Source organism: Mastigoproctus giganteus, chromosome 5 (genome assembly GCF_048544385.1).
Source record: "Mastigoproctus giganteus isolate SK-2022 chromosome 5, ASM4854438v1, whole genome shotgun sequence".
NCBI classification, from domain to species: domain Eukaryota; kingdom Metazoa; phylum Arthropoda; class Arachnida; order Uropygi; family Thelyphonidae; genus Mastigoproctus; species Mastigoproctus giganteus.
In genome coordinates this window covers 8615864-8631783 of record NC_143579.1, presented here as the reverse complement: position 1 = coordinate 8631783, position 15920 = coordinate 8615864, and the positions used below count along the sequence as shown (strand labels likewise).

Sequence of the window (15920 nt, the reverse complement as noted above, 5' to 3'; positions counted from 1 at the left end):
GAGGACCATTGTTGTTTTTGATTTTCTTAAATGATATTGACAAAGGGATAGAGGCCAATCTGTCAAAATTTGCAGATGATGTCAATATCAATAATGATTAGCAGAGTTAATGATCAGTACCAAGCAGTGCTTTTTTTCAGGAGATTTCAGGGATGGTCAGAAAAGTGACAGCTAAGTTTTAATGCAGCAAAATGCAAGGTCTTAAACTTTGGGAATAGCAACCTCAAAATTATTATACAGTTGGTGAAGATGATTCAAAAACAACCGAGGAAGAAAAGGATTTGAAAATTAAAATACAGATGTACATGAAGTTCCCTGAGCATTGTAGACAGGCAGCAATGAAAGCACATGGCATCCTATCAATGATTTATTGAACAGTTGCTGTAGAGGTAGGGAGGTCACAATCCCACTGTATAAAGCAATTGTAAGGCTGTGTATGGAATGCTGTTTTCAAGTATGGACACTGCACCTAAAAAAGGCATTGAACATATTTTATTTCTTGAAAGAGTCCAAAGATAGGCAATGAACCTGGTAAGATTGTAAAATGGATATCCATAAAGAAAGATTAAATATTAGTTTGGTAACTAGGCACCTTTGAGGAAACCTAATAGAGGTGTATGAGATTCTGAGAGGAGAAAGTAATATGAAGAGGTTGAAATTTCACTGTAAATGATTCCAGAACTAGTAACCATAACTTCAAATTATGGGGGGAAGAGGTTTTAGGCTGGATTGCAGGAGCATTTCTTTTAGCTAGTGAGTTGTTGATTACTGGAATCAGTTGCCACCATGGGTGGTTGATGCAGACAGCTTGGTAAGATTCAATACTCATGTGAGGAGGGAGTCAAATAGGTAGTTTTATTTCCTTTTATTATTATTATTTTTTGTTGGTGCAGCAAAAGCCTTAGGGTACTAAATGGTTAATATTAATATTAAATATTATTCTACGTTAAAAATATATATAAAATTTTTACAAGCATGGGGCGCTGCAGCTTCTTTTTTTTCTGATGTCTTCTTCTTCCTGCCCATGTCCTATAGAAGAAACAAAGTAGTAAAAATATATTGAGACATATTAGATAGAACAAGATAATGAGATAATAATCAATATATCATATTTACGATGTGATCAGCCAATATGATTTGCAGAAATCATACTGACTTCCATATTGCACATCAATAGTGCTAAGAGGATAATAACATTTTTGAACAAATATATGTGAGCAGTGAAAGATACCTTTTTATGAACAAGACATTTTTATATAATAAGGTTATGCTCAAAAAACATTAAACAGTTAGGCAGCTGGCTGAGCAGTTAAGATGATTTCAAACAAAATAATGTTACCTTTCTTAATAGGTTATTTAAGTCAAAATTTATATAAATAAAAATGACAAGCATATTAAAAAGACATACTTGAATCTCCTTACTGTAAGGGTCTGGAATTCAAATAAACTTTTACAGTATTCTCGTAGTGCTAAATAGTCTGAAAGAAAAAAATTTACAAAATATATATAAACACATCGTTTTTTTTTTTAAATGAAATTTTTCGCAATTCACTGTTAAAAAAAATAGCATATTCAATAAATTTACAATAAAAATTTAAATGAACAAAAAGCAGCCCAGAGACTGTACCTCCCTATTGTTATGAAACAAATAACTAATAAGATATCTTTGTTTTCTCCAGCTTGTATAGCAACAGAAGTAGATTTATATTATTTAGGCATCTAAGTAGCAACGTTTTTGAAGCTGATTTAGCGCAAAAACAACATATTCACATATTTACTCTCTCTACAAAAAACTGGTAACTGCACTCAGTGTTTGTTACTAACTACATTTTACTTGTACAATGCATAACAGGTTTCTTTTTATGATTAATGAGCCATTAATCATTATGATCACCTACCTAATATGACGATCCTCCACGTGCAGCCAAAACAGCTCGTACCTGAAGAGGCATGCAATGTAACAAGATTTCTATGTGTCTTGTTGTATCTGGTACCAACACGTAACCAACAGATCCTTTAACTCCTGTAAGGTCCATGGTTAAGGAGCAGGTTGGAGTTGCTGTTCCAACACAAACCATAGATGCTTGATGGGATTGATGTCTGGGGAATTTAGAGGCCAGGTTAATACCTCGAAGTCTTCCTCATATTCCACGAACCAGTCTCGAACAATCCGGGTGGTGTGGCATGGCGCATTATCTTGCTGAAAAACTGCACTGCCAGAGGGGAAGACTGTTGCCATGAAAAGGTGTACCTGGTCAGCAATGTTTTGTTAGGTGGTAGACATCAGAGTGCCCGGCACATGGATGACTGGACCCAGGGTATCCCAGCAGAACATTGCCCAAAGCATGCCACCGACTTCTTTTCGTCCCACAGTGCACCCTGGCGCCATCACTTCCCGAGGTAAACGACATACACGTACCAGGCTGTCCACATGGTGCAACAGGAAATGTGATTCATCGGACCAGTTTTGATGCTCATGTGCCCATTGTAGGCGCTGTCGCCGATGAATCGTGGTTAGCATGGGCACAGAGTGGCCTGCAGCTACGCAGACCCATTTTCAGCAGGGTTCGATGTATTCTGTGTTGTGACACATTACTCCCATCACCAGTATTCCAATTACTGGCGAGTTGTGCCATAGTCGCCCTTCTGTTGCCACGTACCATCTGGGAGAGCCTTCCCTCACCTCGAGCATCAATGATCTGTAGTCGTCCAACACCTCGCTGGAGATTCATGTGTTTTCCCTCCTCGGACCACTTTCGGTAGGTACTAACCACTGCTGACTGCAAGCATCCCACCAGCCATGCCGTTTCAGATATGCTCTGACCCAGTCGTCTGGCCATTACAATTTGGCCTTTGTGAAACTAGCTTAAGTCCACTGCCTTTCCCATCTGAAGAAGAAGAGTAACAATGATTAACGGAGCTCAGTATCAGGTGTTTTTTATACTGCGTCCCAACCCGCACCGTAGTTCACCTGCAGTTGCTTTGATTTGCATAACGACTTGCTGGTCATAATGTTTTGGCTCATCGGTGTATCTAAATGTCATGTGCCACAAATGTAGGTAATTTGGGCCCTAAGCCCATTTATGCTTAAATCTATCAGTGTACAACAGTAAGGGACCTACAGGGAAATTGGTATTTCATATCCCCAAATTGCACTATATTGGTTACATGGTACAAAATACTAATTGAACTAATACTAATTATAATTTCATCAATGATCTATAGCATGTAGAAGATATAAATGCAGCTTCCATAATGATAAGAAATTTATATTTAAATATGATATATTGTAATACATAAATTTAACGAGAGAATTCATTTAAGCATAATAAAAATTATTTCCCAAAAGGTTTTTGTTGCCTGTTGAAAAAGTTTAAAATTTTCAAAATCCCACATACATACATACGCTCAAAATCTGTCTCTGTATCTCCATTATCACGTATGGCAGTGTGCAAAACATGCAGTAGCATTTTCAAAAGTGGTTACTTATAATACTTTTATAGTGGAACTGTACAATAAAATGTCATAGTGATAATGTTTAACTGCAAGTTTTAATAAAAGACTATATTAACAATTTTGGTAGGATATACAGACAATTATGTAATTGATTCATACCTATTTTTAACCATTATATAGAGGTATTCTTCACTGACCCTGGTATTGCTTCTTCACAGGGAATCAGTAATGTGATGTTCAATAAATTATTTAATGAAATAAGGTAAAATATATATAAAACACTTCAAATTATCAGCTACAAAATACTGCATTAAACAGGTACCATATAATTTTAAATTAATGAAAATAACAACACTTTTAATAAGTTAACCAACTGGCATAATACAGCATCAGCTAGCTATTGCTGATAAAATAGGCTGCCACCAGTCAACAGTATCCCGGGTGCTGAAATTAAAGTGTGAACTGGTGATGTGAAGAGAAGACCTGGATCAGGCTGTAACAGAGTGACTATGCCTGCCCAAGATCGATATTTTAATTGGCTATGCCTTTGTAATCGCCATGCTAGTGCTCCTGATCTAAAACTGGACTTTGAGATGGCCTCTGGTGTTGAAACAAGTGCATGAACTATCCAAAGACGGCTTTCGGAATGTGGTCTGCATGCCTATTAGCCCAAGGAAGAAGTGACTTGCTTGGGCTAAAATGCGTGTTTCATGGATGAAAGAGCACAGTCATCTTTTCTGATGAATCGAAATTCAACCCGCATGGCTTGGATGGGAAGCGATATGTCAGAAGACAAAAATCGGAGGCATACCATTATGACTGCATATCACCGACTGTAAAGTTCCCTGCTGATCATATGGTCTGAGGATGCATAACAAGAAAAGGGGTGAGACGAATTAAGTTTATTAATGGAATGGTGAATGCAGAAACCTACACTGCTATCTGGGAGAAGTGCCTGAAACTCATTATTAGGATCACCACATAGACGTCCAAAATTGCATTTTTCAACAGGACTCAGCACCTTGCCACACAGCAAAATTGGTGTGTTGGATTTCCATTTAGATTTAATGATGAGTTGTCTTCTTGTCTCAAAAAGGCTTAAAACATACTTACATTGCAATGTTTTCCCTCATTTTTCTCCCTTAAGTCATACCTCAGAAATACTGGCATCACAGTGTTGGACTGGCACGGCAACAGTAGATTTGAACCCTATTGAAAATTGCTGGTACTGCAAATTGCTGAAAATTGCTGGTACTGCAAATTGCTGAAAATTGCTCAGCCAACAAGTAAGATTCAGCTGCAGGAGAGCATTGTAAGGGTGCACTACCACAAAATTGTGCAACTGTATATCCAGAATTTGATTAACTCTATGCCAAATCATTGAAAGACTGTAATTGCAGCTTGAGGAACAACAACAACAACAAAATATTGAGGACTTATTTTGCTTATTTACAGTACATAATACTATTACGTCAACTTGTCATTTCAGTTTGTACACGTAAATGCAATAAAATGTATGTTTGGTTGTCATGATTGCCATTTGCATGATTTCTCATATTTCCATTAATTATGTATTTTACCCTTTGGGAAGATATTTATGGCAATTAGGTATATCAATTCCACTTTTTATTGGATTTCATTCACAGAGATATATATCCCATCTAACAAATGCATTTTGAACATTTCTGCAACCCACAATGCAGCGCAAAACATTATTTGCAAAATTCACAAGTGAAGTTTTTTTGTCAGCCACTATAAATGCATTTCTATCTAGATGATTCAGCATTACTTTTTTAACCAGTGACTTCATTTGCACATCTCCTGTCCTTAGAAGACCACACCTGAATCCAAGGATGCATTCATAATTATGGCTAAAGGTTTGCTGCCTCCCTTAATATAATCGAATAGATCCCATCAATTCCAGGTGCCTTTTTTCTGTAGCTTCAACAATTTATCTTCCACTTTTTTCTCAGTTATCACAAAATCATTCAGCTCCTTGTTAGAATTTAATACACTTCTGACATTCCCATTCCTAAAATATTTTTCATTTGAATGTAGATGCAAAAATACCTATTCAGTTTTTCAGAAATTTCATCAACAATTAAAAAAAACTCAAATCTAGTGAACCAAAGTGATTCATCCCCTTACTTCCAGAGTTTATATAAGTAAATAAAAAATAATATAAAAAACAAGTTTTTCAAAAAAAAAACTGCAGCCATTGCAGGATGGAAGCCTCCCACTGCAAGATGGAAGTGGGATGGAAACCCACTGCAGGATGGCAGCCTCCTCAACAATTCATGCTGAGGGAAATGGACCATAATCTGCCACACTGGTTCAGTGCAGGTTGGTATTTAGCAGTCAGGGGCTTGAACCCTGGTCTACTCAAAGAGCGTGTGCTACTGACCACTCGGCTAGGGAGCCCTTCAAAAATATACGTTAATTCTGATAAAATATAAGGTGTGGCCTTTACCATTTTTTAAAATGAGGCATTTTATGTTGCAAGGGTAAAATATAAGGTCTGATAAAATATAAGGTGTGGCCTTTACCATTTTTTAAAACGAGGCATTTTATGTTGCAAGGGTAAAGGCCACACCTTATATTTTATCGGAATTAAGGTATATTTTTGAAAAACTTGTTTTTTATATTTTTTATGAATAGAAATCTTCATACATTTTTTATAAATAAAGTATGATTACGTCAAAAGAGATTGTTTACAAAATTACACCCTTCTAATCATATAAGAAGTGGGGAAAAGATCCAAAATCAGGGTCAGGTATAAATCCAGGTAGCCAATATATAACATGCAATGGCTGCACGGTGCACCGCTTGATAGATTTAACTCAAATTTTGATAGAATGCATTGTCATGCGAATTAGGAATATGTACAAAATTTCAGCCTTCTATCTCTATTAGAAGTGACTGAAAAAGCAATTGGCAGAGCCAGTGACTTAATATAAGGTATATAGAAAGTCTTTGCTGTTTATCTTTGCCAGAAACTTCTTGTAATTTGTCTTAGCTTGCCTACCTCCTTTGTGACTTGATTGCAGACTAGCTTATATCTACCGTACACTTCTAGATCATGTGATAATTTATATCCATCCTACATGTTTTTCTTATCTGCCACAAGTCTTATCAGTACGTCTGACACCCATTCAGGTCTAAGCCTTGAAAATTCTTTTTATTGGTATAAAAAGCCTAATAGCTTCTATAATTACATACCTGAATGATTTCCATTTAGAATTTGCTGTTGTTAACTTCTTCAGTTGGTCCCACTGCACAGAATTTAAAAACTGTCTGAGACCAATGCAGTCATCTTCAATCAGATGAAGAGTACTGCTTGATCAGATCAGATTGATATCACAATATCATTCAGCTCCTTGTTAGAATTTGATACACTTCTGACATCCCTACTCCTAAAAAATTTTTTGTCAGGTCATCTTTAATCAGATCAGATCAAGGGTACTGCTTTCTCTCATTTCCGCTCTAACATTCTGGTGTAGGAAACAGTCATCCAATAAATCCACAAACCTCTTGCTATTGTGTGAGTAACCAACCCATGAGTTCCAGTCAATACCTAGAAAGTTAAAATCCCCCATTATAAGATATTCTGATTTACTAGTCTACTCCATATATCTGTACATTATGTTCATCACAGTTGTTCAGCCCGTAACACACCCCTACTCTCATTTTTGTTTTCTCAGTACTTATGTCACAGCAGATTGACTCCATTGCATTGGCCACCAATGTCAACTGGATGCAAAGACTTAGATTTTATTTACTTTTAACGAAGTGCATAACCCTCCTTCCCCCATCATCCCATAATTCACCATCCCTTAGCTAAGTGATGCCATATCTCTGATATCCCTACAATGTCTGCTTTTGATGACTCAACCAGTACTTCCAATTCATAAAATTTATTTACTATGCTCCTAGTATTGGAGCATATTGTATACATCCAAGTACACATATATGTATCACATATAAAGAAAATGATAACGATTATTTTTAATTTCAAATGGGAAACTATTTTATGAAATGAAAATGTTTAAAAAAAAGTCACAAGACACTCCCCAATATAATCAATTGATTTTTTTTTAAAAGTTCACTTGCCTGTAGCTCATTTTTCTTTATACTTTTGAAAGGATTGTTCTGTTTGAGTACAGTGATTTTTGGCTATTAGGGAAATCAATTTTCATTTGAATCATTAAAATACTCATACAGTTCAGTGTTTCAATGAATAATATACTGTATTAGTAAAAGTGGATCTCTTGCTAAGAGACAAAATGACAAATGCATATTATTTTTTCATGGTCCCAGTTAAGCATAACAAAATCTGCTAGCCTTAAACTGGTTTGTAAATGGAAAAGTGAATGATTCAGATTTTCTGATATGGGGAATTCCCTTTGCAAAACAGATTTTGGTCACACTGGATTAGATTTGGTTTGGTTTGGTTATTTTTTAGGAGCATTAGCAACTAAGGCCATATTGCTCCAGGGATATGCAGTGGTCATTCCCTGACCTTTCCACATCCTCCATATTTGGTGGTCACGGGCTCGAACCCCGGTCTAATCAAGAAGCATGTGCTATGCACTGCTGCTCCTGCCCACCTGGCTACGGAGGCGCCGCTGGATTAGATATATGCCAAAGAAACCCACTATATCTGATAAATTAAACAGTGGAAATATGCAACTTCAACTACATATATTATGGTGTTAATGAATTAACTATTTATAATATCACCAAGGCTGAAGATAAAAGTGTTTGTTCTGCTGTGGTTTCTAGTAGCAAGTAGGTGTGATGTCTTCTTTGGATTATTGGTTAGTTAAACACCTACAGCAATTTTATAGGAATAACTTGTAGTGCTAATTCTATTTTGCAACCTAAAAAAATTACTTAATGTTTGCAAGGGTCTGTTGGTCCTGCAACTAGTAAGGGACACCTGTATATTTATTGGAGCAATGACAGAAATAATATATTGAAATATTTCACTTATATTAAACTAATGCTATGAGACATACTGAAATTTATTTTAAACATATTTATTGCCTATTTAAAATTTCTGCAATACATTTTAATTAAAACAGATTTAATTAAAATGTATGAAAGTTAAGTTATTTTATAGTAATTCCATAAAATCAAACTTGATTTTATGGAATTACTATAAATTAAATTATATTGTGAATTATTGCTCTTATACATTTTGAAAAATTTTATTGTATTGCTCTTATATATTTTTAAAAATAAAAATAAACTTTATCAAGTTTCAATCTAACATATCCACTTTGAAATGAAGAAACATTTCTTTTATAAGTTATAAGCAACAAAATCCTCACCAAGAGATCTTTCTTTTTTGCTTTCCTGAACACTTTCTACTCTTGCTGCAGGAATTTCTGGGGCTCCTTTTTCTTTGTCCACTAGTAAAATAAATTATCTTCAAAGTTACATAATTTATTTTCCATATTCTTAACATTTACTGAATAGTAATAAAAGAAATTATTTTTATCTTTCATAAGAATTAAAATTAAGATTTTTTGCAAAACATTACTCTTTTTTGATGTTCACAAATAAAATATACAAAAAAATTTTTTTAGTATTTTTTGTTATTAGAGGGTTGGCAACCAGTGGTTGCCAACCCTCTAATAACAAATTGGTTGGCAACCAGTGGTTGCCAACCAATTTTTCAAGTAGAATTGAAAAACTTCTACAATAGTGTGATATTCATGATTCTACTTGAAAAATCAATTTTTCAAGTAGAATCATGAATATCAAACCTTTCAGAGGTGTTCAGAATGTGCAACATAATATGGTGTTAGTATATAAGTGAACCAGACCAATAGGAAGTACCATTCTATATGCTATTAAATAATTCAAGCGAAGCCATGTTAATTTGTGCATTTTAAAATTTTTTAGTACCCATCTTTTGTGCAGTATAGCACAAGGGGCTGCAAGTTTTATTGGATACTGAGTGATTTCTATTACACTTAATGACTAATGAGTACATAAAGTAGACTCTGAACTCAGATATTCTTGCTGTAACAGTGATGATATTTTGAACTGGTTCACATTTGGCGAGCTGGATACCATCATTCTTCTCTTTCTTGGAGATTCCTTTTTTTTTTTTTTTTTTTGCAATGAGAGAGTCTTCTCTCTCGGGGTACTTGGCCAAAACCAAATTGTAGACAGTTAAGGTAGGCAACGAGAAACCACCAACTATTTTACCCCTGTTTAATCAAGGGTTATGAGATCTGGTAGTGAGCCAAGTTGTTGGACCCGGCAGTTCACAGGGTCTCCCAGGTGATTAATCAGCAAAACCCCATATATTAAACACTGGTGTTCAAAGAAAGTGCATCACCTAGGAATTTCACATTTCTAACCCTTTTTCACAATGATATGTTACATTAATGACTAGCATCACAAATATAAATATAAACAAAAGATATTTATTAACAGTTAAGGCAAAGCTAAGTAATATTTTACAGGTGCTGTCAAAATATTCCAAAATGAGCATTTGCAACCTTTATACAAGTTTTGGTAAACATGACAATTATGGCTGAAATGTTATCAGAAGCCCTCAATTTACTTCAGTTTATCACTTTAAATGGGAAAACAATGAAAAATTCGCCAGATGCAAACTAATATTTAGTTGAATCGCCTCTGGCCCTGATGACAGCAACACACTGTTGAGGCATTGACAAGATCAATTTTTTGAAGATAATCAACTGATAGTTTGTGGTTCCAAATGAAAATTATGGCTTCCTGAAGTTCACAAAGGGTCTTTAGTTTCATTCTGTCAACTGCAGATTCCACACAGTGCCAGCAGTTCTCTACAGGATTCAGGTCAGGGCTGTTTCCTGGCCAGCTTGGACTGTTCTTCCAACCATTTTTTCACCTGTAAAAATGTAAACACATTACTGTCGAACCTCTAATGCAGAAATGAAGCTAAAGTAACTACACTTACACTTTTCACCCAATGACAAGGAGCAGAGTCGTCTTGAAAGATGCAGTTACTTGGCAGGTTGAAATAGTCTCTAATGGTTGGCAGCAATTTGCCTTCCAATATAGCCAGGTATCCACTGGCATTTACGGAACCTTTTATAAACGGCAGGTAACCTACTCTGCGATACAGAATGCATCCTCATATCATTTGGCTGGTAGGGAATTTCACTGCTTGGGGATTTGACATGCTCCTTATACCAAATTAATTGGGCCGTTTTCATTTTTTGTGTGAGGAGGGGCTTCTTCTTAGGAAGATGGGTTACAAGTCCATTTTTGAAGAGGCATCTTCTGACTGTTACTGCACTTGCTACCACTCCTGTATGTTCTTCCCATTCTCTTTTCAGCTCAGATGAAGAAGCTTTACAGTTTTTAAGGCATAAGCACTTCAAAACGCAGTCCTGTTTTGGCATAGACTCGTTTGCATCCGGTTCCTCTTTTCCTATCAGTAGAACCAATATTCTTGAGTTTGGAAAGAAATCTACTCACTGTCAATTGATTACAAGACAACTCTATAAGCAATATGACGGGAAGAACATCCTTCCTCACGTAAAGCAACAATAGCACTCTTTCTTCGTGGCGTTAACTACACCATCCTGACACAAGCAAGGAATGACTGCAACTCTTTCAAGAGCATGCTTATATAGCTAAAAGTAACAGCTGATGCAATATTACGTCATCACCTATGCATGTCAATCTTATCTGATTCAATCTGTAAGAAATACTGTCATATACTTACTTTATTCGGATGACAATTACAATTTTAAGGGGTGATGCACTTTCTTTGAACACCAGTATATGTGGGGTTATTTGTTATTTGGTTTTTAGGAGCATTAGCAACTAAGGCCATATTGCTCCGGGATATGCGGTGGTCATTCCCTGACCTTTCCGCATCCTCCGTATTTGGTGGCGACGGGCTCGAACCCCGGTCTAATCAAGAAGCGTGTACTACGCACTACTGCTCCTTCCCACCTGGCTACGGAGGCGGCTGTATGTGGGGGATGGCAGAAAGAGGAGAAAGGAGAAGTAGCTTGAATGTTAGGCCAATGAATAGGATGAGTAAATTAGAGAAATTGAACAAGGTAAAATAGATATTGTGGGGTTGTGTGAGATAAGATGGAAAGAGCAAGGGAACTTTAGAAGTGATGGGGTAAGGGTTCATATTCTGGAGGCAATGAGAGTAAGAATGGAGAGTGGTTTTCAGTAAACAGGTAGAATATATTAGTGACAGGTTGTAAGAATGATGACAGAACCAAAAGAAATGACATTAGTACATATAGGCATACCAGCAACAGAAGAACGCGAGGAAAAGGAGATTTAAGACTAACTAGGAAATATAACTGAGATAGGTTTCTGGTGATTACGGATGATTTGAATGCAGTTTTTATTAGTGCAGACTGCACTAATAAAAACTGTACGGATAGTGAATAGGATGGGTAAATTAGAGAACTTGAAATGGGAAATGGAACATGGTACATAAAACAGAAATCGTGGGGAAATTGTAAGACAAGAAAGAAATTGTAAGAAATTTCTTTTTTTTTTTTTTTTTCCAATTGTAAGACAAGATAGAAGGAGAACTTTAGAAGTAATAGGGTAAGGGTTTATATTCTGGAGGCAATGAGAGTAAGAATGGAGAGTGGTTTTCAGTAAGCAGGTGGAATATATTAGTGGCAGGTTGGTGGTTGTAAAAATGATGACAGAATCAAAAAGAATGACATTAGTACAAATAGGTATGCCAACATCCTTTTATTGATTAAGATGGACTTTTAAATAGTATAGTACATAATTACTATTTTAATATTATGTATATAAGACTGCTGTTACCACTCTGTAATGACAACAAATATGGCCAAGACTATTGTAGAAAGAAGAAACACTAATTATACAGTAGGGCTAAATGCAGAAATTAATACAACAAATTAATACCTGCAATTTTATTACCTGAACTTAAAGAACTTTAACATTCAAATTAAAATAAAATCATTAAAATATAATGCAGCATGACATACTTTCAGTAATTTCGGTTCTGTTGCCTTGCACTGACTAAATTTATTTATTTATTAACAACAAAGTGTTAGTGTGAAATATTAAATTTACAGAATCACATTTTTTAATAAACAGACATAAGTGTAAATATATGTTTCTTACATGTTGGGTCACTTTCTTTGTTATTTTGATTATTTTCTTCTGCTAGCTCTCCTGTACTATTAATGCTAATACCATCAACTTCTTTTGCTAAAATAAGAAATAAAACAGATAAGCAATGCATACCATTAGCATAAAAATATTGAAATTTATTTTAAGCAAAACACAAAAAAATTTAATGGTACTAATGGAAGGTAATGAACTATAATACATATCTAGATCAGCAAATTTGTGATTTATCAGGACCATATAAAAAAAACTGCTAGTGACAGGAACAAAATGAACTACAGACAAATCTTTTTTAAAGACCCAAATATAAAACTTTATCATAATCTGTACATTAAACAGCCACTGTAAAGACAGTAGATGATTTACATTTCGAAATGTACCTAAAAAAAAAAAAAAATTCTTTCATGCTCTGGAGCAGTTACATGGTAGAAAGAGGAATTTAAACCAAATGTTTATAATAACTAATACACTGCCCAATTAATGATGGGTAATGCATTTTTTGGTAATAAATGGATTTTAATATGTAACATGTTGACCTGTTCTAAAGTATGCGATCCAACGACCACACATAGCCTTTCAAATATCACCTCACACCTTCTGAAGACATATGATCCTCAAAATAGTTAATAATTCTACAACATTTCTACTGTAATTATTAACAGTCTATTAATTTCCAAAATAATTTGTTTTCAATTCAATTTAAGTATGAAATAACAGAGTAAAAAAATTTACCCGTTTAAATATTTATTAGACTAATTGCATCATTGTGAATTTTAGTATTAATCCAGTGGAATGATGGAGATCAAAATATTTCACCCTTGATCTCCATCATTATTTTTAATGATGAACCAGAACCCATAAACCATTATGAAAATAAAGCATCAGGAGGATGCTGAGGTAGATGTATAGTGAACCAGCCAGTCTAATACAACAACACAACAAAAAAAAAAAAAAAAAGTGATGAAAAGTATTGAAGCCTATGGCAGTTTGGCATGATCTATAATAGCACCATACAGAGGGTTATGTTAGCAAAGGCAGATTATGAGTTTTTCATATATGTAAATAGTAAGAAGAGAAGAACAAATCAGATCAACCCTAGTGTAATGGGCACAGGAAAGACTTAGCTAACAAGCTGATATTGTGGAAGAATTGAATTAGGTACTTTGTATCAATAATAACAGAAGAAAGGACATTCATGGTGAGGGGGAACTATGTGAGTAAAGCTTGGGAGCATGCAATTAGCAATATTGAAATTTCAGATCCTAGAAGTCAAGGATCTCAGAACTGTTGGCACATACCCAGTAACTTTGAGGGAGGCAGCAAAGAGTGCACTGGACCATTAAGATTAATTATAAGGGCATCACTCAGGAGAAACTCCCTTGGACTGAAGAAGTGCCAAAGTATCACCAATACATAAGTGAGTAACTACCCACTGGTCAGTCCGACTTAAGTGGCATGGAAAATCATGAAATCATTAACACAGTAGAGGATCAATTGGATAGAAATGGAACATAGCATGGTTTTGCAAAGAGAAAATCATGTTTAACCAACCTGGTAAGTTATTTTGATAGAATCATTATAAGCTGGAAGTAGCAAATAATTTTGAGATTACGTACTTAGATTTCAGCAAAGCATTTGACTCAGTCCCACATTAGAGATTACTCTGTAAGCTGGAACATGTTGGATTCACAGGAGAAAAAACTTTAGATGGATCACAGAGCTGCAGGGTAGGAAACAGAGGGTTGTGATTAATGGTTACTCTTCAGATTGGGCCAATGTAAAAAGTGGGATTCACAAAGATTGATACTGTGGCTATTGTTGTTTATGATTTTCTTAAATGATACTGACAAAGCAATACACAGTGTGATATCAAAATTTGCAGATGATATCAAGATCAAGCAGTGTTTCTTCAGGACAACTTACATGTAGATAGACTTCAGGGATCAAAAAATGTGGCAGCCAAGTTTTAATGCAGCAAAACGCAAGATTTTACACTTGGGAAATAGCAATTTAAAAATAACTTACACATTTCATAGGATTGAATTAAAAATAGCAGAGGAAGAAAGGGATTTAGGAGTTACAGTATGTTTGGACATGAAGATCTTCAAGCAGCATAGACAGGCAGAAAGGAAGGTAATAAATCATTGGTATCCTACCAATGATTTATTACACATTTACTTGTAGAGACAGGATGCCATAATCCCATTGTAGAATGCAATTTTAAGATAGCACTTGGAAAACTGTATTCAAGTATGGAGACAGTACTTTAAAAAAAGGCATCAAGCTTCTTGAAAGGGTCCAAAGATGGGCTATGCACCTGGTGAATTCAGAAAAGGGAAATCCATATGAGGGAAGACTGAATACGTGGGCTACAAAGTTTGGTAAATAAGCCCCTTGAAGGAGATATAACTGAAGTGTACAAGGCCTTGAGAGGAGAAAGTAAAATAAATGGGGGGTCGAAATTCACTCTCATAAATGATTCCAGAACTAGGGGATGTAAATTCAAATTATGGGGATAGGATTTATGCAGGATTACAGGACATTTTCTTTTAGCCAGCAAGTTGTTAATTACTGGAATAAGTTGCCTCCATAGGTAGTTGAGGCTAATAGCTTGGGGAGATTCAAAGGTCAATTGGGTGCGAGAAGGGAATCAAAACAGGTCATTTGTTTTATTTATGATTATATTTCATTGTATTATTTTTTTTGGCTGGTGCAGCAAAAGCCTTGGGCTTCCTTGCACCAACAGATAATTAACATATAGTATCCACAACAATTGCAAATTAATTAACATATGGTATGCAAATGTAGTTATTACTTGGTATGATCGCACGTTCCTTGGTATCAGATAAATAATGGAAACTTTCCTGAGACCTCAGTCAAGCTGGTTATGGGGAAGACAGGTGATCTTTCTGATTTCCAGAAAGATTTTTCAATTGTGTCTCATGCTTTAGCATGTGCCATATTTTAAAAACTCCAACAGTAATACCTTTCTGAAAATCAGAAAGAAATTTTTTTTTATGGATAACAAGATTGCTGTTTGTATAATGTGTGCACATGTGTGTGTATCATCATCATCATCAGTAATTCAATCTTGTGATTGGTCAGTTCCTCTGATGAGCTGTCTCCACCTTTGTCTTGCCTGTGCCGTTTTTTTTTTAGTTCCTCATGCATATATATATATATTTTATTTTTTGTTATTATCTAATGCGATATACCATCAGGATTAACAATAAATTCTTAAAAGTTTTCCATTTTAAACTATTTTTTGCCTTTTTTTTAATAAAAAAAAAAATAAAATAAAATTTTTGAGGAAGTAA

At 35.1% G+C, this 15920-nt stretch overlaps 1 protein-coding gene across 1 annotated transcript in view; it reads right to left on the bottom strand.

Annotated features, from left to right (window-relative positions):
* Positions 1 to 15920, bottom strand: part of pasha (microprocessor complex subunit partner of drosha) — a 90336-nt gene that overhangs the window by 49843 nt on the left and 24573 nt on the right. Inside the window, exons 4-7 of the mRNA XM_090373851.1 lie at positions 12598 to 12684; positions 8790 to 8870; positions 1409 to 1478; positions 972 to 1029 (exon numbers count right to left, since the gene is read on the bottom strand). Of these exons, the coding sequence (XP_090229977.1) occupies positions 972 to 1029; positions 1409 to 1478; positions 8790 to 8870; positions 12598 to 12684 (296 nt within the window). The remainder of the gene's footprint in view (positions 1 to 971; positions 1030 to 1408; positions 1479 to 8789; positions 8871 to 12597; positions 12685 to 15920) is intronic.